This window comes from Globicephala melas, chromosome 17 (assembly GCF_963455315.2).
Source record: "Globicephala melas chromosome 17, mGloMel1.2, whole genome shotgun sequence".
Taxonomy (NCBI): Eukaryota; Metazoa; Chordata; class Mammalia; order Artiodactyla; family Delphinidae; genus Globicephala; species Globicephala melas.
The window spans coordinates 45047136-45071808 of NC_083330.1; the positions used below are offsets into that span (position 1 = coordinate 45047136).

At 45.2% G+C, this 24673-nt stretch overlaps 1 protein-coding gene and 1 non-coding gene across 2 annotated transcripts in view; one reads left to right on the forward strand and one right to left on the reverse strand.

Annotated features, from left to right (window-relative positions):
- Positions 1-23814, forward strand: part of GRHL2 (grainyhead like transcription factor 2) — a 157433-nt gene extending 133619 nt beyond the window's left edge. The window contains exons 13-16 of the mRNA XM_060287348.2: positions 7711-7805; positions 10006-10091; positions 18812-18876; positions 20938-23814. Of these exons, the coding sequence (XP_060143331.1) occupies positions 7711-7805; positions 10006-10091; positions 18812-18876; positions 20938-21052 (361 nt within the window). The 3' untranslated portion in view covers positions 21053-23814. The remainder of the gene's footprint in view (positions 1-7710; positions 7806-10005; positions 10092-18811; positions 18877-20937) is intronic.
- On the reverse strand, positions 18074-18180 carry LOC115856700 (U6 spliceosomal RNA). The gene has a single exon (XR_004040949.1). It is a non-coding gene; the product is annotated as a U6 spliceosomal RNA (small nuclear RNA).
- Positions 23815-24673: the final 859 nt, after the last annotated feature.

Consider the following 24673-nt stretch of genomic DNA (forward strand, 5'->3'; position numbering starts at 1 on the left):
GTCTGGCCAGTTCTTCTCTCTCCCTGCCAGGCATAAATCAGTTAGTGTTAAAGCATCTAACTGAGTGTTGGAGAGCGTCCTTCAGGCAGCCACCAGCTAGCTGGAGGACACAGCCTGCCCAGGTGCACCAGGGCCCTCTCCCAACTACTCCAAAGCCAGAGTGGTGGCCAGACACGGGCTTGTTCATGAGGAGGAGAGCTTTTTGCCCTGAAGCGCCAGCAGTTATAGAGAAACTAGAGAAAACTCGGATGAGGTGGGATGGGGAGCCATCGCCAGCTAGGTACCTGAACGAAATGAAAAGAGGAGCACCTGTTCGCTCCTGCCTCCCTGTCTAGTGATAAGTATTTGGGGTGACTTCTAGTGCTGAATCTGGGGATCACAGACCCCATGCAGGCTTGTTTCCTAGGCAGGGGCTACACCAGATACAGAGGCTTTTGGACACCATCTCTGAGCAGCAGGTCTCTCGCTGCATATCAGTATCAAGCCGGGGAGTTAAAAAAATACTCACATACAGGGACCGTCTCCGGGGAGTTTGACTAAATTGGCAGATGGGTGCAGCTCAGGCATGGAGACCTTTTTAAAGTCCCCAGGTGATTCTAATGCATGCAATGTTTGAGAACCACTGCTCTAGAGCCAGTCAGCCATGATTTGAGTCTTGCATTGATCTTACAAGCTGTGTAACTTAAGATAACAACCTTTTGGGGCCTCAGTTCCCTCATCTAAAAATAGCAAATATTAATACCTACCTGCTAGAATTATTAGAAGCATTAATATGTAAAATGCCCTGACACATGGAAGATGCTTTCAAAAAAACAGAGCTATTATTGTTGCCAAGGTTCCTTTTCAGGCCCTAAATAAATGATACTTCATTGAGAAATGGAAGAGAGGAAGATGAAGAAAAATGGAAAGAAAAACCAGACAAAAAGGATTTTCTGTAGAGCTGAGCCCTTAACCGGGGATTCATGAATGGCTCTCATGGGGAAGAGGGAAGGGCCTTACGCTCCCTGAAACAGTATTTAAATTGATATTCAAATATCATGCATGAAGAGAAATTCTATTTCCATTATTTCTGGGGATCTGGTATCCATCTCCATCTGACCTCTAGTTCCTGGAAAACCATTCTTGCCTTAATCCTCTGTCCACACTGGTCCCCACAGAGGTGTCCCCCGTTCCAGTCTATTGTGAGGTCCCCTCAAGTCTAGCAGCTCTGTGGCTTCTGCACTGCATTTGGGGCACAGGGATTCTTGGCAAATTTGGGCATCCTCATGTCTGTTTTTAATCAAACCTTTTATTTCAAGATAATTATTGATTCACATGCACTTGTAAGAAGCCCAACCTCTTTTCTTTCTTTTTTTTTTTTTTTTTTTTTTTGGCCACACTGCTCAGCATGTGGGATCTTAGTTCCCTGACCAGGGATTGAACCCAGGCCCACGGCAGTGAAAGCACCATTTTAACCACTGGACCACTGGGGAATTTCCAGGCCCACCCCCTTTTCAATTGATGTATTTTGATTTTTACTGTTAGATATTGCAGTTAAAAAATCCACCCAATAATACTCAAATCTGCATCAGATATACAAGGAAGATTTTTAGGAAATATTTAAGGAAATGAAAATCATGTTTACCATCCCTCAGAGTAGCAGATTTTTATCAGTTTCTTACATTAGTACCAGTTATTCTTGCTTGTATACTAGTTAGCCATTTTGCAAATTAGAAGATTTGAACTAAAGACTCTTAGAACTAAGCTTTGCCTTTTTTAATAAATTTAACCTACATTTGCCCTCTCTGTTGCTCTTCATTCTTTCCTTTATTTCTCTGTTTCTCTTTGGGATCCTTTTCCTATTTTTTTTTTTTAATTGAAGTATAGTTGATTTACAATGTTGTGTTAGTTCCTGGTGTATAGCAAAGTGATTGTTATACATGGGATCCTTTTCCTATTGCCAGAAGAATTCTGTTTAATAATTCTTTTGTTGTGGAACTTTTGGCAAAGAATTCTCTCATATTTGTTTATTTGTTGTAAATGTTTTTATTTTGTAATCGCTTTTCTAGGGTATTTCTGTTAGGTATCAAATTCCAGGTTGGCAGTTACTTTCTTTCAGTTTTGGTTTCCATCATTTTTTGTTGATATGTCAACTGTCTTATTGTTGCTATTTGAAATGTAATCTTTTCTTTCTTCCCTTCCTTCCTTCCTTCCTTCCTTCCTTCCTCCCTTTCTTTTTTCTTTCATTTGAGAAAGACTGCTTTAAAATTTTTCTCTTTCTCTCAGGTTTTCAAATTTTTTATGATGTTTCTACGTGTGGGTTTTCTTTGTACTTTCTTTTTCCCCCTGCTTGGTATTTTATACCACTCATTGAATATGTGAGTTGATGTCTTTCATCAGTTTTGGAACATTCTTGGCTGTCATCTCTTCAAATAGTGCTCTTCCCTGTTCTCTCCCCACTCCTTTGAGACTCTAAATGTGTATTAGAGTTTTTTATTCTGTCCCTATGTTTTTTATGTTCTTTTCTAAACTGTCCATCTTCTTTACTCACCATGCTCCAGCCAGGATATTTTCTATTGACCTCTCAAATCCTCTCTTCTGCTAGGTTCAATATACTAAACCCATCTGTTGAGTTATTAATTTCAATTATTGCACTTTTTAGTTCTAGGACTTCCACTTAATTGGTTTATTTTAATGAACTTCAATTCTAAATGTCTTGTCATTTATTTTCATGAACATAATAACTGTGCTATAAGTATGTTATCTGGGTGTGTTTCTATTGTATGTTTTTCCCTTGGTCCTGTTTAATATTTGATAATCATTGAATGATGAACAATATGCATAAAAATTATGGAGGCTCTGGATGACCATATTTTTCCTTATGAAGGTTTTCCCTATCTGGTATGTAGCCTTAGTTAACAGATCACCATAACTGAGTCAGGGACAGAACTGACCCAAAGCTGGGTTGCAGTTTATTTTAACCTCAGATGACCTCTAATTCATCCTAACTCCTAGATTGTACCTTTGAGGGACTTTCTATGGGTCTTTTTCCTTCATGGAGCTTGAAGTTCAATTTTTGTCTTCTTAGCATGGGGAGACTACCCAAGCCTCCTCTATGAGTTTCAAGGGCTTTCTGCTTAACTTCTTACTCTCTCATCCTGTGCAGCTTAAAAACTTGGCAAATACCTGGGAAGGAATACTGCAGTGTCTGGCTTACTTCTCTGTGCTTCTCTACTCTCTGGAAGTTTTCCTATTAGTCCTGAATAACTTTGCAGCCCTAAACACCAATTTCTGTTTCTCTAACACCATAAGATTGCCAAAAGCTGTGCAGACTTCTTTGCCATTAAGTATGTGCCTCTGCTGCGATCACCATCCTCTACTCCCAGCTGAGAAATGGCAAATGCTTCCAGAGGAAAGTGGCCCACTGACTATCAGCTCACCTCTCGCATTTTTCTCCTCTGAGATCTCAGCTCTCAGGTTCTGGCCGACTCAACAGTAGTGTCCAATACCTTCAATAAGATTAAATATATATGTATATATATTTACAGTTACTTACATCGTTCTTGGCTGGAACATTGCTTGGTTTGCCACAAGATACAACATCTTAGCCAGAAACAGAAATATCTGTATTTCCTCTGGGGCCTACTGACCTAGTTATTTACTACTTTCAATTGTAAGCTCTTAACTACCATAATTATAAACATATGTGGGGTTTGTTTGTTGATTTTGGTTTGTGTGTACTGAGTGTGTCAGATGAACTTCTATCAAGACCCTGAACTAGCATTGATTAAAGTCATTTGGGGATGATAGGTTCTTCCCCAGAGTGATTTATTGTTGAAAATAAACTAATTGAGATTCTACTCCATAATGTGAAAGACTTTGTGAGGACTTGAACATAAGAGCACCTCCTCTTTTCTGAGGCTAACAAAGGGTAAGGATGTTAATTTATTTAGGGCAGATGTGGTCATCAGCCTACACAGGCCAGAAGCAGAGTTGTGAACTAGACAAACTATGTCTCCATGGTGCCTGCACCTCCTTTCCATGCTTTATTTTGGTACCTCCTCACCTAGGTACTGATGCCTAGTGTGGTTCAGCCTGATAGGTAGGGCTCAACATTGCCAAGTATGTCCAGAGACAGGCTTCAGATCCAAACACCTTCCCAGTTTTTCTTCTGATGAAACTTAGCCATCCTTTTTTACACCTCAGGGACTTGCTTTCCCTGACATTGACCCCACAAAGCAATGATTTCATATGTTGCTGGAACTGGAGTCCCTCTACATGTTAACATGTTGTGCCCACGGGATGGAGACTGATGTCAGAGAAAGCACCTTCTCCTTGTTCTTGTCCTTTTGTGCTACAAGCCAGTGTAATTGAACAGGACATTAGGAGACCTGAAATCCTTACTCTTTCTGTCAATTGGGCAGTCATTTCTGCCCCTTTTTTTCTCACCTTGCTTTAAAAAGAAATGAAACCATTGAATTCAGACCACACAAGCTTATTGACTCCTACTGGGTTTATAGATTTGAAAGTGTGAAAAAACATTTCTGAACTCCCAAGAGAAATGTGGTTTATCCAAGATGTTATTTTAATGGCAAAGTTTGTCATGCTCAGAATGGGGTGCTGTCAAAAGTCAACAGACCTGGAAAAATGTAAATAAATCTTTCTTAATGAGAGAAGGAAAATCCCTAGTTTAGGAACCCTAACACAACACGAAAGAGTGTCTGGTGATGTTTCAGGCTATTTACCCATCATTAACCTACTGGTCATTGACAGCAATGTCAATAGATTTTTAATCTTCTGCTCCCAGGGTCATGGTCAGTCCAGCTCCAAGACATGACAGAATAATATGACCCGCTTTTATGGTTTTAAAGAAAAGTGAGGGAAAGATAGAGGGAACAGTGCTCTAAAAACTTATTACCACCTTCAGCTGGGACTTGAGTTTGAGTTTTTCTTCTGGCTATTTCCATAGTTTGACTTACTATGGAATAAAATAGAATGCTGACTCTGAATATCATTTCTCATACCCTCACTCATCATCATCTCAGATTTATTGAGTACTTTATCATGAGGTTGCTCCTCAGAGCTGGGTTCTCTCAACAGCCTGTTTCACTGTTTTAGCTGTGTTGCCCTGCATGAGACACGTAACGTCCTGAGCCTTAGTTTGGTCGTCACCGAAATAGGGATAAGATTGGTCTTTGCGCTGCTGGCTCACAGAGTGTTCATAAGACTTAATTGACCAAGGAGATGTAAAGTGCTTTGATGAAAAGCGTGGTCTTATTAAGGGCTCATAAACATAATTTTGGACCACCTAGAGTAGAAGATGGTAATTTAAAGCCTTGTTGGTTTAATACTTTATTAGAATTAATAGAAGTACTTTTTGGACTGTCCACAGTTTTATACCATGTGTTCTTTCTACCACTGGACCCCACCATTAGCTCCAGTTGAGAATTGATAAAAAGAACTTCTTAATGACAATGATGCCAATAGGGACTTGGCTTTGGAGCAGGGTTTTTTTGTTTGTTTGTTTGCGGTACGCCGGCCTCTCACTGTTGTGGCCTCTCCCGTCGCGGAGCACAGGCTCCGGACGCGCAGGCTCAGCGGCCATGGCTCATGGGCCCAACCGCTCCGCGGCATGTGGGATCTTCCCGGACCGGGGCACGAACCCGTGCCCCCTGCATTGGCAGGCGGACTCTCAACCACTGCGCCACCAGGGAAGCCCCGGAGCAGGGTTTTATATTATCTTGGAAGCTTGGGATTGATATAATTGTCAGTCTCTGATGCAGGAAGCTTTTCCAACTTTAGCCCTTAAATTGGGCCAAAGTGGTAGTTTGGGCTGTTTGCTATCTGATAGTGAATGGAAACTTTGAGCTCTTTTAAATTGTCTGCCTTATGTACTCTTCCCCGTTATGTCTCTTCCTCAAATCTCTCCAACTTTAATTATCATGATCATCATGACCATCATCATCTCTAACTAACACTTCTGTAGTACTTAAAATGTATCAGGCAACTTTGTGAGTTTGAATTTACATTATGTTGAATTCATTTAAGCCTCTCAACATCCTCCTTTTAAAGAGGCTGTTGGCTCAGGGCAGTTGAAGAATTTGTCCATGTTTCCGTAGCTAGTAGATTGCAAAGCAGGGGTTTATTTTTTAAATTTTTAATTGAAATATAGTTGGTTTACTGTGTTGTGTTAGTTTCAAGTGTACAGCAAAGTGATTCAGTTATACATATAATTTTTCAGATTCTTTTCCATTATAGGTTATGGGTTATTACAATGGATTATTACAATAAGATATCGAGTATAGTTCTTTGTGCTATACAGTAGGTTCTTTCTGGTTATCTATATTATATAGAGTAGTGCGTATATTTTAATCCCAAACTCCTAATTTATCCCTCCCGCCCTTTCCCCTTTGGTAACCATAAGTTTGTCTTCTATGTCTGTGAGTCTGCAAAGCAGGGGTTTAAACCAAGGTAGTCTGGACCCCAGATCTCATGTCTTAACAATTCTGCAGAACTGCCTATCTGGCATTGCTTCATGTGCCTGGTTCCAGGAATCCCCAGAGAGATTAAAGTCTTCTAAAAACCTACACCTGCTCTCTTGAGGGCTTAAAGGACCATAAGACTCCATGCAGGGGCATTTTCTCAGTGTTTTAGTCAGTTTGGGTTGCTATAACAAAATACCATAAACTGGGTGGCTTAAATAACAGAAATGTATTTTTCAAAGTTCTGGAGGCTGGAAGTCTGAGATCAGGGTGCCAGTATGGTCAGTGTCTGGTGAGGACCCTTTTCTGGCCTGCAGATCACCATCCTCTTGCTGTGTCCTCATGCGGCAGAAAGAGGGAGGGTGTCCTTTTCTCATAAAGACACTCCCATCATGGAGGCCCCACCCTCAGGGCCTAATTACCTCTCAATGCCCGGACCTCTGAATACCATCCTCCTGGGGGTTAGGGTTTCAGCATATGAGTTTGAGGGGACACTCAGCGGCAATGACTTCTCTTCAGTGACAATCTGTTCTTCTAATTTCCTTCCTCTGGAACAGCCCTCCGTTCCCTAGAGTGCCCAGAGAGACAGAGACTTTGGGAGGAAATGCAGAGCCACCAGAACTGGCCAGTTGGGGACCCGTGGGCCCTCAGGAAGGGGGACCGAAACCCTCTCCCATGAGGAAGTGCCGGGTCTAGGGAACCTCAGTCACTGCAGTCTCCTCTGCTCCAAGCTGATGGAGTTGTGGAACAGCAGGAACCGAGGGCAGCCTCATAACTTAGAACCAGCGAGGCAGGCCCGTGCCATTTCCAGAGGTCACGCTGTGCCCTCGGGGCTGGCGAGAAAGTGCGGGACACCCAGGCCCTAGCTAGGTGGGACGGGCTGTATAACTTGCACACCACACAAACACAGGGCTCAGGCCCGCATCCCCAGCCCTGGTCTTCTGAGCAGGAAGGGGGGTTAGGTGCAGAACGGAATGGGTAAAACCCAGAGGCCTCACCTCGGCGGATCCATGTTCAGCAGCAAGGAGGATGTCTCAGGGCCATGCGTGAAAGATACTGGCATGTGTGTTCTGCCCCACATGCAGACTTGGGACCCGTGAGGGGGAGGCAGGAGGTTGGTGCGTGGATCCAGTCGTGATAAGGGATGGCGTAAACAAAGGGAAGAGATAGGGACCGACACATCCATACACCTTTTTGTTGGCACCCCGGGTGCCTTCCTTAATTAACACTTTCTCCTCACCTTTTCTAGCAGCAGTGTCCTTGTGAAACGGATGTTCAGGCCCATGGAAGAGGAGTTTGGTCCAGCACCTTCTAAGCAGATGAAGGAAGAAGGGATGAAGCGAGGTACTGTTCCCGTTGAGGCCCTCCCCCGGTGTTGCTCCAATTAGGAATGGTGGTGGGGACATTTCACTGAGAAGAACCCCCGGACCGGCCCATGTCCCTGTGGTTCCGTGCTAGCCTGGGGATGCTTTTATTGATCCAGGAAGTCCACAGTCTCCTCCTTTGCTTTAAACCTTATCTTTTTAAACACCCTAAGCAAACATTTATTCTTCCTGGGCACTGATTCTTTCCTTTACCTTGAGGGAAATGTAGTGAATATACTGACTCATCAAGCAGTGAGATACAAGGTTAAAAAGAAGCTCGTGCTGTGTTTGACAATACCCTCTCATAAGCAGCAGCAGCTGAGAATCCTTCAACAGACGCAAACGATTAATCACGGTACAAGTCAGGGAACCTGTTTTCTGTGACATCACAACTTACTCATTTTCTCTCAGTCAGGGATCTTACCCCACTTCACCGAGAGAATGAGAAACGAAGCACAGGCCTGTCAGTGTCTTGCTCAGCATCTCGATGCTGTGCTGATTCATTGTCCCTCCTGGGAGTAAGGGGAAAGGGGAGGTGGTGGCTTTTCTCCCCACATCCTGCTGTAGCCAACACCAAGAGCTTCCAGAGACCTTCTGCTTACAGCACTGGACTTTTAATGAGTCAGGTTACCGTACGTCCACCATCTGCACAGGCTTGAGGTTTTTGTTACTGAGAATTTTTTTTTTTCCTATTTGTTGAAATGGGATTTGCATAATGGTCGAGAGCATCCCCTGTGTAGCCTCCCTCAGCCACATCGAGTCACGTGACCTTGGGAAGGTCCTCTGCACCTTGGAGTCCTCACTTGTAAAATGGGGTGACAGGAGTACCCACGTCACAGAGGGAGGCTTGATGAGTTAATGTATGTAAAACACCAAACTCAGGTGCCCAGTACATAGTAAGCACTCCATCTTCACTAATATAATTAGTTTTATTTTTAGACCTGGATCTAGTTAAGGAATATTATCATAATTGTGAATGAGTAATGAGCATTTCAGAATTCAAGGAGTGTAAATACCTGAGTAGTGTTAATTACAGTAGTAATATTTAAACCTATAAAGGGTTTTCCGGCTTCACAGGCTCACCATCAAATATTCGAGTGCATTTTGAGCTCCATTCCTGCATGCCTTTTATATCTCATCCTTTAGAATGAGGGCAATGTTATATGGAAATCAAGGATCACACGGGCCAAAGTGATAGTAGCTTACATCCATATTTAGTACATGCTGGCTGGTCCAAAGCTTGTGTTTTTCAGATATTTTGAGGTTGTGAAGTCTGCACAAAAATTGCCATCAGGAATTGCTGTGACAAAATGCAAAGTTACGGCCTTTGAGACATCTCAGTCCTAGGGACACGTGAGGGCACTGCAACCTTCCAGCAATAGAGAACTCGTTCTCCCGGGAGTGGCTTTTCTTTGGAAAAGGACAGTGGAGTTACTGAGCCCCTCGCCTGGAGCTCCTACGCTGAGCTGGGCTTTGAGAGGCACAAGGAGTCAGGGTCAGTGACAGTGCCCGTTATTTGTTAGAAGTTCTCCAGGACAGAGAATGACTGTAATTATCACCAATGCCATTATTTGTTTTGCCTTTGTAGCCACTTCTCAGGGTGGCTCTCTAAAAGTCATGGGAGTCGGTTGCCTTTGTCTGTACAAGCTCTGGGATGCCTGATAATGGTTACTGCTATGTTAGTGGAGTGATTGCTATCCACAGATACACAGTTAATGAGAGCTGCCTCTCTGGGCAGGCCCTGGGGGTGAGCTGTAAGCCCAGCATGCAGGTGTGGCTATCGACAAGCCCAGCAGGAGATGGTGGCACTGCAGCCCATCAACCCGCTGCCATGCCCCCTTTAACCCATTCCAGGGGCTCCTACAGCAGAAGTAGCAGCCACACTATTTTAAAGACAATGATTTTCCAAGAAGAGGTCTGTAAATCCAGTGGAAGCGGCCCTCATTTAAATATTGGGCTGGCCAAAACGTTCGTTCGGGTGGGTCGAACTTTTTGGCTAACCCAATAGAATATGGTTTGGGGTTTCCTTAGGGTCAGCCTGCTGGAAATTACATTTTTCTGTTGGGGGTTACAGGAAGAAGTTACAGAATGTTCATCTGTAACAGCCACTGGTAGGAAGCAGTCTCCTGGGGCAGCTGTGTGGGCTTCGCAGTCACGGCTTCCCGTCCCTTCTCTTTCAGTGCTTTTGTACGTGAGGAAGGAGACAGACGATGTGTTTGATGCCTTGATGTTGAAATCCCCCACCGTGAGGGGCCTGATGGAAGCGGTAAGCAATGAACCCCCTTCAGCCTCCGAGAAACCGGCATGTAGTCTCCTGAGCTGAAATCCATTTATTAAAATGCAGCCTTGGAGATGGCCCTGGAATGAGCTTTCTCAAGGAAAAAGAAAAAGTAGAGATTCATGGGGACACTGATTTCCACCCTGTCTGGCTTTATTAGCATCTTAAGGAGAAGGAAACTTTGTAAAACTGCCAATTCCCTGTCAGTTTAAGGCTAATCAGAGTAAGATGCCACAGAGAAAGTTTAAACTGTGAGTTTCCATTTGTCTCTGCATGAAACCAAATTAGATACGTTTAACTTCCAAATCTATACAGAACAAAAACTATTAGGAAGTGTCTTGCCAGCTGCGATAGTGTAATCCAAAATAAAATATGACCTCTTTTGGTTAAGAAAAAAATATAAATTGCAGAGTTATAAAATGATTTAAGTAAGATTCTGAAATCTCTCCTTCCCTCTTCATCCCCTGTTTAGTCTAGCATTACCCAACCTGGGCTCAGGAAGTTATTTTATGTTTTATCCATGTATTATCCATCTGAATATGACTCTACATTGAAAATGATATCTGACTCCCCTGTACAACCATGTTGTAGAAGATCCAGGGTTTTTGTGGTGATGAAGACAGCAGGACTGCCAAGGGACAGTCTAGAATTTTTGTTGGTCTGGAAAACTGCTGCATTGAAACAGCATATTGGGCTATGGAGTAATATGTGAAAATGTGCAGGACAGTGACTATCAGTGGAATCATACACTATGTTGTCTTTTGTGGATGGTTTCTTTCACTTTGCGTAATGTTTTTGAGGTTCATCTATGTTGTAGTATGAATCAGTACTTCATTCTTTTCTATGGCTGAATAATATTCCATTGTATGGATATACCACATTTCGTTTTTCCATTCACCAGTTGATGGACATTTGGATTCCCCCCCCCCCCCCACCTTTTGGCTATTGTGAATAGTGCTGCAAAGAACATCCAGGTACAGGTGTTTGTTTGAATACTTGTTTTCAATTCTTTGGGGTGTATACTGAGGAGTGGAATTGCTAGCCAGACACGTAAGGTCACATTGTATAATCGTACAATTTATAGGACATATCAAGAACAGGCAAATCCATTGAGACAGAAAGCAGATTAGTTGTTGCCAGGAGTTGGGTGAAAAGTGAATGAGAGAAGTCTACTTAGTGAGTTTCCTTTTGGGGTGATGAATTGTTCTGGAACTACATAGTCCTGACGTTTGCAGAACATTGTGAATGTACTAAATGCTACTGAATTGTACACTTTAAATGGTTTAAGTGGGGAATTTATATGATATGTAAAAAAATTATTTATTTGTTCATCTGAAATTTTTTTTAAAAAGCACAAGAATGTTACCAATGTGGTTGGCATTGTTAGGCAATTCAGAGCAGGGCATGGAGGACCACCCTCTAAGAAACACCTGGCTGGAGGGTTTGGTAATCTCTTCTGTTCTCAGGATCTGTCATTGGCATGGCGTTTGTTGTTACTGAATCTGCCCCCCACCCCATAAAGGGAAAACAAAACCAGAAATGAACACAACAAAAAGTATCATCTATCTCTCTTCAAATGAACTAGGATTTTTTTAAATAACCCTAAAATGACTGGAAGATTGATTTATGAGCTACAGAAGCCCTTTGAACAAATTTCATACCTTTAATCTGGCCTTTAAGATCATATTACTGAAACTGACTTACCTAGGATGGTGGTGAAGCTGAAAATTACTTTAGCAGCTGTTTTGAATGCATATTCCCAGTCCTCAACCCCAGATTCCCTTTCTGCTGAAGTGGAGGTGGGGGAGGGCGGTGGAGCAGCAGGAATCTGCATTTTTTTTTTTTTTTTTTGCGGTACGCGGGCCTCTCACTGTTGTGGCCTCTCCCGTTGCGAAGCACAGGCTCCGGACGTGCAGGCTCAGCGGCCATGGCTCACGGGCCCAGCCGCTCCGCGGCACGTGGGATCTTCCCGGACCGGAACACGAACCCGCGTCCCCTGCATCGGCAGGCGGACTCTCAACCACTGCGCCACCAGGGAAGCCCAGAAATCTGTATTTTTAACAGTTTTTCAGGGTATTCTGAGATCAGCCAGGTGTGAGAACCACTGACCTAGACCAATTCTGAACTGATTCATTACGCCTTCTTCCTTGGTGTCTTCCTTTCCTGTTTGTGACATCTGGCTAGTTCTACAAGTGTTCTGTAGCTGTGGTCTCGCTGGATCACAGTGGGGTTAAATGTCACCTTCACTTCCACCCAAACAATCCCTGAGTTAACTCTGCTTTTTTGTTTCTCTCTCTTCCCCCAGGGGCTTTGTCTCTTGCTGTCTTCTGTGTATCCCCAGGTGTTTGAGCATATATATTTGTTGACTGAATTGAGCATCCACTGTGTATGTACCACCATGCCAAGTGCTATGGGTGGCATGTATTTCACATGCATTGCTTCACTTGAGCTTCACTGTAGCCCTGTGAACTTGGCAGGTCAGATGTCATCACCGTCATTTACAGATGTGGGGTTTCCTGAGCTCCACAGAGAGGCAGAGCCAGCTTAAGCCCTTGAGCAACTTAAGTCCACTTAGGGAGACGTCCACACATGAAAAGTTATTGCAAGAAGAATAACCATTCCAAGTCACAGCTCACAACAACTAAAGGAAAGAAGCTTAGGCAATAGTAAGCCATCAGGCAAGCAGTAGTGTGTATGATGGTTGATCCCACACAGTCAGGGTTCAAATCCTAGCTCTGACACTTCAGAGTAGTGTGACCCTGGGCAAGTTACTCAACCTCTCTGTACCCCAGGTTCATCGTTTCTGAAATGAGAGTAATAATAATATGGGATATTATTATGAAGATAGATACTGATAAAATGAGATGTAGTGTTGTTTCGAGGATTAAATGAGTTCCTATACAAGGTGTTTAAAGTAGCACATAGAAACACTGTATATAGGGAGTTCCCTGGTGGTGCAGTGGTTGAGAATTCACCTGCCAGTGCAGGGGACACAGGTTCGATCCCTAGTCCGGGAAGATCCCACATGCTGCGGAGCAACTAAGCCCATGCGCCACGACTACCGAGCCTGCGCTCTAGAGTCCGCGAGCCACAACTGCTGAGCCCACGCGCCACAACTACTGAAGCCCATGTGCTCTAGGGCCCGTGTGCCACAACTACTGAGCCCGTGTGTTGCAACTACTGAAGCCCACATGCCTAGAGCCCGTGCTTCACAACAAGAGAGGCCACCACAATGAGAAGCCTGCACACCGCAAGGAAGAGTAGCCCCCGCTCGCAGCAACTAGAGAAAGCCCGCATGCAGCAACGAAGACCCAATGCAGCCAGAAAAATAAATAAAATTTTAAATACAGAAACACTGTATAAATGAAAAAAAAATATATATATATATATATATGTGTGTGTGTGTGTAGTAGACGGCTGTAAGTGCTATGGGGTGGAGAGGCAGATTGAGATTCCCTCAAGCCAAAGGGGCTAGAGAAGGGTGTTCTCCCCTGGTGAAGCTGGCTGGGTGCACAGGGAAAAGGTGGCTCGTGGCCCCGGTAGCACCCCCTTCTATGCAGCTGAGTCATTCATGCATGGAGATGCAGGCCTGTCCTCCCCAATTCTATTGACAGGTCAAATGTAGCCACCTAGGAAGTATTTATAAGCAAGAGCCACCCCTTTTCCAAAAGTGCACCTTAGGGGCTTCCCTGGTGGCGCAGTGGTTGAGAGTCTGCCTGCCGATGCACGGGACACGGGTTCGTGCCCGGGTCTGGGAAGATCCCACATGCTGCGGAGCGGCTGGGCCCGTGAGCCATGGCCGCTGAGCCTGCGCGTCCAGAGCCTGTGCTCCACAACGGGAGAGGCCACAACAGTGAGAGGCCCGCGTACCGCAAAAAAAAAAAAAAAAAAAAAAAAGTCATCGGCCTCCAGAGCTGGCAGTTGTGTTGGATGCCTCTAGACCAGGCAGACAGAGTCCTACATTGGTGAAAACCAATGGAAATCTCTAGTTCTGCCTGTCACGTATCTGAGGTTTCTGGGCAAAGAGAACTCTCCACAAAGTAAAAGTCTAAAAGTTCCAGATCGTCAGCTAGCCAGTAACACACTGATGAGATATGTCCAAGACCTAGGATCCTCTTGGGCATCAGGGAAGTCTTAGGGGGTCCTTAAAAATATTGATCATGAGCTTTTAAAAATGATGGACATATACGAGCAGTTCAGACTACTCGAAAAACACAAAGAAAAAACCAGGCAGTCCTAATGCCCCCGCTCTGAGAACTATCACGAAGGGTGTGCTTGCCATGCACACGGAAGGGGAGTGTTGTGGTGACACCATCCAGCTCCTGGGCAGAAGGATTCCTTCCGTAATCTCCCGACAGATGGCCAGCTTCCTCCACATGCTATCCTGCACGGTCTCACTTCTTTCCAGGCTTCTGGATTTGGCAAAGCCCACTTCCTTGCCTGGCGTGGAGGCAGAGGACGCTGTGTTAGGGTGGCATTTTGTCCAGCTGCCTCTGCCTTTGCCTTTGACAACTGCACAGAGGGCAGGGCTTTGTCCTCCTGGAGACTGTTGCCCTCGGCAGCCTGATGCCCGTGTCAACTCTGCCAGTTGCTTCTTGGTACTGGATGGGGTCCATGAGCCCTGCTTCAAACAGGCCCATCATATGCCCCTTTTCTCTATGAGCTTAGAATCTGAAACCAGACTGCCAGACTGTTACCTTTTAAATCCTGTCTCTGCCACTTCCTAGCTGAGGGACCCTGATTACTTACTGAGTGTTAAGCCTGAGTTTCCTTGCCCGGAGAAACGGGTCTCCTAAAAACACCTATTCTGTTGCAATGATGTGAGAATTGAGCGAGTTAATAGATGCAGGACTCCCTGTGCTGATATGCTAAGCACTTAGTAAGCACTCAGTGAATGCTGGCTGCTGCCGCTACTTCCAACAGATATGCAGGTTTATGCAAATTTCCTGACTGTTATCAACTGAACTGTGAGCTGAGGTATATGCGTTCATGCTTTGGGAAAAACTGGGAGTCAAACCCCTGAAAAGAGAAGATCCAAGAATCAGATTCACCTCTCTTTCAGAAAAGAGGGACTAAGAGATATGAACTTGCTGATGTTGAGTCAAAAAAGGAACACACTTTATTTTTCCATTTCATTTTAAAAAGAAGTTCCAAATGACACCAACCAAAGTTCAAAACCCAACGCTTGCAGGCCAAGCAACTCACAACGATAAATGTTTTGGTTTTTATTTATTTTACTTTGCAGTTTCCTCTTTCTCTTTAGTTTTGCAGTTGGATTAAGTCACTGTTTTTCATCTTTTCTTGAAAGTTATTCTTTACGTTCCCTAAATTGTTTCAGTCTCTTCTCCTTATTGCTCTGATTCCATTATGTTCTTTTTACTTCAAGAATCCTTATTTAACACTTATTTCACATTCCCAGTCCATTTAACTATATATAGGTAGTTATACATACCTATAACTCTATATACGGACCATATATATCTATATGTATATACATTATGTATGGATATATAACTATAGATCTATAGTTATATGGAGTATATATAGTCTGTCTTCGCGTGCGCGCGTGTGTGTGTATACGTATATATATATTTATGGTACAACACTGATTGCTTGTTTTCTTCCCCCTTTGCTGAAGTCTTTGTTTTGATGCATATGCTAGAGTTCTTTTGTGAGTATTTTCCTCAAATGGGATATTTGGGTGAAATGCATTTCTTATATGCCATTCTTTAACCTGAGAAGTGAGGGAGAGCTTGTTGGTGTACAGAATTCTTGGGGTAAAGTCCCTTTTTTCAGTAGTCTGTAGGGGTTATTCCGGTTTGGTTTCTAGTGCTACAGATGAGAAGACTGAAGCCAGGTTCATTCTTTTTCTTTTCTTTTTTTGGTAACTTGTACTTTCTGTCTGGGAGGTTCCAGGATGTTGTATTTTCATTACCCTTGGAGATCTGGCACGTGGCCAGATGCATGGTTCTTTTCTCATTGCTCCTTCCTGGGATTCAGGATACCCCTCCTATCTAAAAACATGGGTCTTTCCTCTGTTATTTGTCTAATTGTTTCCTCTTCTCCATTTGCTCCTTTTTCTCTGTCTGGGACTTTGGATATAGTCACATCAGGTATAGCTGTCTCTATTCTTCAAACCTCTCTTTTTTTTCCCTTCATGATTTCCATCTATGCTATGTGTCTTTGCTCTGCACTTGAAATGGTTTTTCTAATCTATCTTTCCTAACGCCGATTGGTTTGCTGGATCGACCACCTGGCCTTCAATTCATTTATTGACCTTTACAGAATGTTTAGTTCAATAATCATATATTTAGATCAGAATTTTATACTTGTGTGCTGTACAGCAGTCTTCATAAGTGCTCTTTTATGTTCTGTTCACACAGATGCCGTCCACATTAAGTTCTGTCCATTTTCTTTGCTGCCCACAGGCCGTGTTATTTTATGTGCTGGGCTGATTTGGGCTCCAGTATGGCCATGAGGCAGTTCCATCAGTGACGGAGCAGTGATGTGCGACAGGCAGGCCACTTGTTTCCCAGTCTACCTTTGCTGTCTCAGTCCTCAGCCCACCTGTTCTGCTCCTTTGGGGCTTGGGGGAGGGGGTAGGAGTTCTTCCTGTGCAGTGTAAGGGATGGATGGGTGGGAATCCGATTCTCTGGAGAATAAGCTCTTCGCAGGAGCCAAACCTATCCCACCTTTGTCCCAGGGCTCTTTGGCTTCTTTTCCTAGGCCCTGCTAGACTGCCCAGTAGTCCAAGTCCCAAACCTCACCTGCCCTAGCTGTTTGTGAGCCCTGCCAGCCACTGGGCTCACAAGAGGTGGGTGGATTGGATTTGGGAGAGAAAAAGCATTTTGGGTAGGTGTCTCCAGAATCCATCTCTAAACTATTATTATATTACTTTATAGTTTTATATTTATAAAGCTGAATCATGGTCACTGTAAAAATAAATAGCACAGAATTGTACAATGTGAAAAGAAGAATCATCTCCTTGTTTCTGTCCATTCTTCCAGGGTAGCCACTGCTAATAGATTGGTGGGTCTTTCAAATATTTTCTATTTACTTACATATATTTTTTTTTAAATACAAGTGGGATTACACTATATACAGTGTTTTGCAATTTGTGTTTTTTCACTTAGTATGTTAAGGACATTTTTTTCATATAGGCGTCCTGCATTTCTTTTAATGGTTGCATGACGGCGTGGTTTTCAACTGTGCATATATCAAAATGTGCTTAATGAATGTTTGTTGTACACAGTTAGCTGTGTTATGAACAGTGATGCTTTGAAGAGCTTTGCATACATCTGAGTGTATTTCTGTGCACCAGATTACTAGATGTGGATTATTTGGGTCAAAAGATATATGCCTTTGAAATTTCAATAGCTTCTGCCAGATTTCCCTCCAGAAATGTTGAGCTTGTTGCTCTCCTATCTATGGGCTATGAGAGTTGCTGTTTCTCATCCTTTGGCTGGCACTGTATTATCAATTCTTCAGTTTTTGTTAGTCTCATAGATTAAAGGTAGTATCCTGCTGTTGTTTTAATTTGAATTTTTAAATTAATAGTGAGGTGGTGCATTTTCTTATTTGCTTATTGTCCTATTGTATTTTTTCTGTGAATTACTTCTTTATGTTGTTGCCTTCCTTTTCCCATTGAATTGTTAGTCTTTTTCCTTCTTTTAATTGAAGCATGGTTGATTTACAATATTATGTTAGTTTCAGGTGTACAGCAAAGTGATTCAGTTATATGTATATATTTTTTCAGATTATCTTCCATTATAGGTTATTTGTAAGGTATTGAATATAGTTCCCTGTGCTATACAGGGTCCTATTATCTATTTTATATACAGTAGTGTGTATCTGTTAATCCCAGACTCCTAATTTATCCCTCCCTCCCCCCTGTCCCCTTTGGTAACCTAAGTTTGTTTTCTATGTCTGTTTGAGTCTGTTCTGTTCTGTAAATACATTCATTTGTATTAAAGAATATGGACCAATTCACGAACTTGCACATTATCCATGTGCAGGGTCTATGCTCATCTTCTCTATATCGTTCCAATTTTAGTATATGTGCTGCCAAAGGGAGCATGTTAGTCCGTTTTTTTTAATTTGGAGGTGTTCTTTCTAACTTAAGAAAGTTTAGTTCCATGTCTGTCATTTGTGTTGCACAAATGTTTCCCAGTGTATTGTTTGTCCTCAGCTTTTTGGGTGGTTTTGCCTATACTGGTATTTTTCATTTTATGCTGCTTTATCTACATTTTGGCCTTTTTTCTTCAGGTGTCATAGCTGGCTTGGCATCTTCCTTACTTAAAGATGATATCTGTACAAAGAATTGATTCATGGTTTCTTCTTGCATGGTTTCATCTTTTCCCTGTAAATCTTTGGTGATATTTATTTTGATGGAAGTCGTGGAGAAGGGATCTGACTTGTTAATTTTTTTCTATATGGCTACCTATTTAATCCAACATCATGATTAGAGTCCATCTTTTTCTGACTGACCTGAAATGACACCTTCATCATAGATTAAATTCTCCTGTGGGTGAATTTTTTGTTGACTGATTTATGGTTTGTCCAAAGAAATGAGCCTTTTTGAGAGTCTGACTCATGAGTGAAGACCACTGGCACCCAGAAACATTTCCAGGACGGTGAAGTTGGAATTTTCTCTCGTCTCCGCTTGGCTCCCCTTCCACACTCACCTGCCTTTTTGTTATTGGTTGCAGATATCTGAGAAATACGGGCTGCCCGTGGAAAAGATAACAAAGCTTTACAAGAAAAGCAAAAAAGGGTAAGAAAGAAACGGAACTTAAATTGATTTCCCAATCAGATATGTCTATACAGTGCCTTTAAAAAAAAAACAAGATGGTGCCCGCCTTTCGTTAGCTCTGTTGTCTGCCTTTTATAAAAATCTGTCATCCTTCCAAAGGCGTGCTGAGCAGCTTACGTGTGCCATGCATTTTGAAGACCTTTAATGAGAGAGAGTGGGGGGTGAGAGTGCATTGTCATGACGTCAGCTGAGATGCCCCCCTCCAATGACAGGATCAGTGGGTAGAATAGAGGGGTCTGGAAGTGGTGAGAGTGGCCCTGGGGACAGTGGCAAGGTCGCCCTTCTGCAGAGAGCAGAGTTTATAGGGAATCACGTGCTGCTCTTGGGGCTGGTTTCAGGGCAGCACGGTAGGAATACAAAGGATTCAGGGCATAGAGGATTCTTCTGAGGTCATTACTAACATAATGATCGAAATGATTACTGGACCTGCTTGTTCTCACTGTTAAGAACAACAGCTCTCACTTATCTGGTGCTCAGTAGGTCCTGGGTCCCCTGCTAAGTGCTTTATGTGTATTGTTCTGCTGTTCCTCACCACTCAGTGAGGTAGATTCTTATCCATAATTTATTGCTGATGGAGGCTAAGCAACTTGCCCAAAGTCTCATGTTCAGTAGGTGAGGCGCAGATTTAACCCAGGTCCGTGGCCCCAAAGCCCTAGTGTTTAGCTCGCACATCTGCTGTCTCCAGCCCTCCCAGGGCCTCCTGTGTATGAGGCTCCAAGTTTAGTTGCCACGGAGCTGGATTTAGTGCCAGGAGAGGGTCTCCATTAGAGTCAGCTTCTGGAGCTATCTTCTTACAAAAAGCAGAAAATAGGTCTTTAAACTCTTCTCTGGGCCTCTTTCATAAAGGAAATTGATTATCTGGGATACTCGGGCTTTTTGAGTGATGTGGTCTCTCGGTTAATTTGGAGCCAAGCAGGAAACCCTTTCCACTTGAGCCCTGGTTGAAAAGCTCACTAAAATGCATGTTACAGTTCTTTCCAAAGTCAGTGCAAGAGGCTGAGTGTATTCCTTCGCTGGTGAGATTTGAGCGGTGTCTCAAGGTCTCACGTTGAGCAGAAACCCTCAGTGTCGACGCACATGCCGATGGTAACATTTCACTTCCACTGAGCCCTGTCTCAGGCCCTGGGCTAAATACTTTAATCCTAACAACCACCGTCTAAAGCAGGGTTGTTATTCTTATTTTTGCGGAAAGGCTAAACAACTTGCCTGATGACACATAGCTGTAAAATGAGAGTCAGTTCTCAAACCAAGATCTGTCTGACTTCAGAGAAGGGGATTGGTTAAAGGACTTCTAAATCACAGACAGGCCCTGGAAGTTGTTGGTTTTCTTAAAACCAAACCCAACACAGATGGTTAACCAAGGAGTAGGTCACGTGGTAAAAGTATGAACTTCAGAGTGAGGCAAAGCCTAGCTCAGCAGTGAGGCGGCTGAGTGAACCTGGGGACACGATCTCACCTTGCTGAGCTCAGGTTTCTCATTTGCACCGTGGTGATGACCGCACCTGCCTTCAAGGTTGCCCTGAGGACTGAACACAAGGTCTCCAAAACACTGGAACACACTACATGCTTGAGGAAGGGTACCTGCAGCTCTTGTTTATTTTCCTCTTCTCCTAAGTGTGGAGTACTTTTTTAAAATGCATTTTCAAGAGGCAATATGGTTTAATGAAAATAGTTCGGGGACCTGGCCCTGTCAATAGCTAACTTTGTGATTTCAGGCTCTGTTAACTTCTGGGCTGTACTTTACCAATCTAGAAAGCAAAAGGTTTGGGTTGAATGAGCTCTGAAATCCTGTTTCATAAGGAGTTAGTTCTGAGAAAGCGAGGTTTTGCTTTCCTCAGAGTGGCTTCTGGGGGCCAGTTTGGGGGCCGCTGCAGAGTGGGAGCCTGTCTCCTCTCCCCTCCAGCCCCCGCCCCCCTCCCTGGCCTCCCTTGCAAAAGCATGGCTGAGGGAGCCCCCAGCCGGGAGCCTGCCCTTGCACTGAGCGCCTTGGTCATGGCATCTCTGTTCCCCCATCCCCGGCAGCATCCTGGTGAACATGGACGACAACATCATCGAGCACTACTCGAATGAGGACACCTTCATCCTCAACATGGAGAGCACGGTGGAGGGCTTCAAGATCACGCTCATGGAGATCTGAGCCCTGCTCCGGGCAGCAGCCCTCAGGGCCTTTCTCCCCGGGGCAGCCGGAAGCCCGGGCCCTGCAGACCCACCCAGCCCATCTCACAACTGCTGTTAGTTACACGACCGCGCTGGGGAGCGGGCCGAGGCCTGAAGCCCCGTGTTTGGTCCGTGCGTTTGGTCCGCCCGCCGGCTCCTGCGATGGAGCCGCAGCCCAAGCGCCTCGGGAAAGGGCCTTGCGCCTGTTGGATCCTTATTTATTGTCCACCTTTCTCTGGAGCCCAGGGCCCAGGCCCGCCAGGGCTCTGCAGGTCACTGCTGGCTCCAGGTGCCACCGTCCAGAGCCCTCCCCTTCAATCCATTCATCCCGAAGGGCCTGAGGATGCTCGCCCCTGCCGTCTCACCTCCTTACGTCTCCTGAGTGGACGGACAGAACGAGCCATTTCCTTCATCAGAGGTCGGGGGAGAGGCGGACGCCCCTTCCTGGTGAGAAACCTTCAGGCTGCTCGGAGACGGTCATCTCGCCCATACCCCCAGGGGTTCCCAGTGAGTGGCCAGCAGGCCGTGTACAGGAAGACATTCAGCCACTGTGTAATTAGTAAGTAACCTAGAAGGTGTGCCTGGCTACCCGTGTACATAGTGTTTATAATATGGCAATAATATATTCTACCTGTGCTATGTGGGCATGTTTACTGCCACTGGCCGGGGGAGGCACATACCTGGAGACCCTGCTTTCTCTAAGAGGCTTCTGCCTCTGTGCTGTTCAGGAGACGCGCTGGGCGACGGAAGTGGCCTTTGGGGTGTCGGGTGACTGCGGTGAGCGCCGAGACAGCTACTCCCGTGGGCACGCGCGGGGCCTCGGTCCCTGTCCGCAGAGGGCGCCCTGTTCCCTTTCCACGGGCACTGCTCGCCCCGGAGGCCACTGAGTTTATCTCACGGCGATGCGCTTTGCCTGACCCTCCCTCTGAGCTGTCTCGTGGCAAAGGTGAGATTGTCTGAGGCCCCAGCTCCTCCTGCTTTGGTGTCGGCACCGCCTGAACTTTCTGGAGAGACCGCAGGGGGGTTGCCACTAGGGCCCCGTCTCTTGGGCCCGCTGCAGAACTCCTTGGCTATCGTGAGGATCCTGGCCACTGCGAGTGCCTCGCAGTTTACAAGCTCGTCCTTCATCACAAGTGGCCCCCTTAAAGCCCAACTGTGGTCCCGAGAGCGAGGCCGACAGTTCAGCTCTGGGTCTCCAGGCCACCGCGGCCTCCCGGGGCTCAGCCGGCACGGGAGAGGCCGTGCTCCGCCGCCTCTGCTCCCAGATGCTGGATGTGGAGGGAGCAAGCGAGGATGCCCCGAGAGCCCTGGCTCTTCGGAAAGCAGCGTCCAGAGGAAGACGGAGAGGCGGTTTGCCCTTCTGCTGGCTGCCCTAGCAGATGAAAAGAAACGCTTCCCCAAGCGATCACGATGTCATGGACCGGCCAGGCCACAGCTCTCCTTGAGGGGACAGGAACGTGGTCTAGGGGTCTGTGTTCACCTTTGTGGGTTGAAGCGCTAGCTTTCTACTAGCGAGCACACCCTCCACCCAAGGTCCCAGGTCTAGGACAGGTTCTCTGTAAGGACCCATTTGTTTGTAAAGCACTTTGATGTCTTACCTGGGGGCTTTCTCTTCAAGGGCTCCCTGCCCTCCCACCCCATTGCCCCTGAGGCCCAGAGCTGGACGGAAGGGCTGCCTCCAGTCCAGCTGTATGTCCTGGAGGCTGCAGAGGACTTGAATGGAATGGTGGGCAGGTGCAGAGCCTAGGAAGATCTCTGGGTGTGGTGAGCAGGCACCTTTCCGCGTCTTCTGGACACATCACCCCTCTCCGTGGTGCCAAAGGTTACATCCTGGATTCACCTCTGCTCCAGTCTGTCGCCGCCTCCTCCACTCTGTGACTGCCATGCCCTGGACCGGCATCTTGGGGAACCTCCTGGGTACTAGTGGGGCTCACTGTTGGGAGTGCATGAGGTACAGTGCGCCTCCCATGCTCCTTGCCTGAGGGCTGGTTCCAGACGTGATCGGCAGATGTAATGGCGAATACTACTGGGCCGGGGCACAGCACTCCAGAATAGGAAAAAGAGAAAATCTTTGGCAATCTGACACGGGTTACCAAGCCTTCTCTCTCCAGCCTCTGTGGAAAAAAATGTTGGCTAATCCTGCCCTAGGCAGCAGATGAATCAAAGAGGCTTTTGCCTTTGTCCCAGGTCCCTGGGCAATGATCGCGGTGACCACTGCCAGAACAAAGCATATGAGCTCAGTGCCAGCAAAGGGTGGTGCAGAGTGTCCCCTCGCATTTGATCTGTCCCCATCTTACCGTGTCCCCTCTGCGTCCTTGGTGTGCCCATGGCTTAGCTTCGATGTGGCCTTCACTATGTATATGAGCAGAGCTTTGATGAGCAAAATTGTCCAAGAAACACACTCCAGAGAGATAGGAAAACTTGCCTCCTCTTCTTTTTTTGTCCCTTAATAAATAAGCTTTAAAGAAAAAATTCACGTAAGACGAGGGACATGTGAAACAAGTGTTTTTCTTATACTTACCCAAATTGCTTAGACTTTATGGGTGTTTAGGAATTGGCTCCAACAGAAAAATGCAGTCGGGTATCATCTTGGAATTGGATCCTAAAAGACTAAGGCACGTCCCAGCCCAGAAACTTAAGAAGCATGAACTGAATCAAACATTTCATTTTCCTTCTTATTTAAAATTACGCAAATGCAACAGAAGCAGAGGGCTTGTGCCAAATTCTAAAAACAGCCCTTTCTTAAAGACAAGCAAGGAAGACTGCTAGATGGACAATTTGCTCTCGTGTTTAAAAAAAAAAAAAAAAAAAAGGCAAATGTAACTTAATAGTTTTGTAAATGGGAGAGGGGGAATCTATAAACTATAAATACAGTTATTTTATTTTTTGTACATTTTTAAGAAGAAAAAAATAAATATTCCTAACAACTCAAATGTCTGGTGTTCTCGGTGAGGTTGGTATTGGGGCTCTTTGCCTGACTGGAAAGAAGCCTCTGTGTGAGCGGGGAAGGTTCTAGGCTCCCCTTGGGCACCTCAGGCCCTGGGCTCCAACAAGCAGACGTTTCCTCTTCTGGTTGCTTTGTTGTGCCCAACCCCAAGGTTAAATGAGAAGAGGGCTGAAGACATCACGAGGCCTTTGGTGTGACCATGACAGGCCACCAGCATGGCTATTCTTCCAGTTCCCAGGGCAGGGAGTAGGCTCTGTCCATCTGCATTCCTCACGCCCAGCTCCCTCACCGCCACTTAAATGTACCACCAGAGCTTTCCCGTCCCTTAGTTCATCTAGCCCACCTCTCCACAGAGACTAAAACCACGTGGCTGAAACGCCAACCTCATCATGACAGTCTCTTGCCCTGGAACCCACAGCCTCGCTAGTATCTGTCAGCTCAAATCCCAGTATTTCTTTTTTTTTTTTTTTTTAAGTGTGGTGTGCTAATTCCCATGGAACAAACTCTGATCACTGGGAAACTGAATATGGGAGGGAGAAAGTAAGTATCCCTGACCCCTTCTTCCTCTTTTCCATGGACAATTCCAACCTTACAGCCACATGGCTCATCTGAAGAAGCCCTGTAGGGCCAAGCAGATGCTTCTGCTGAAGGATT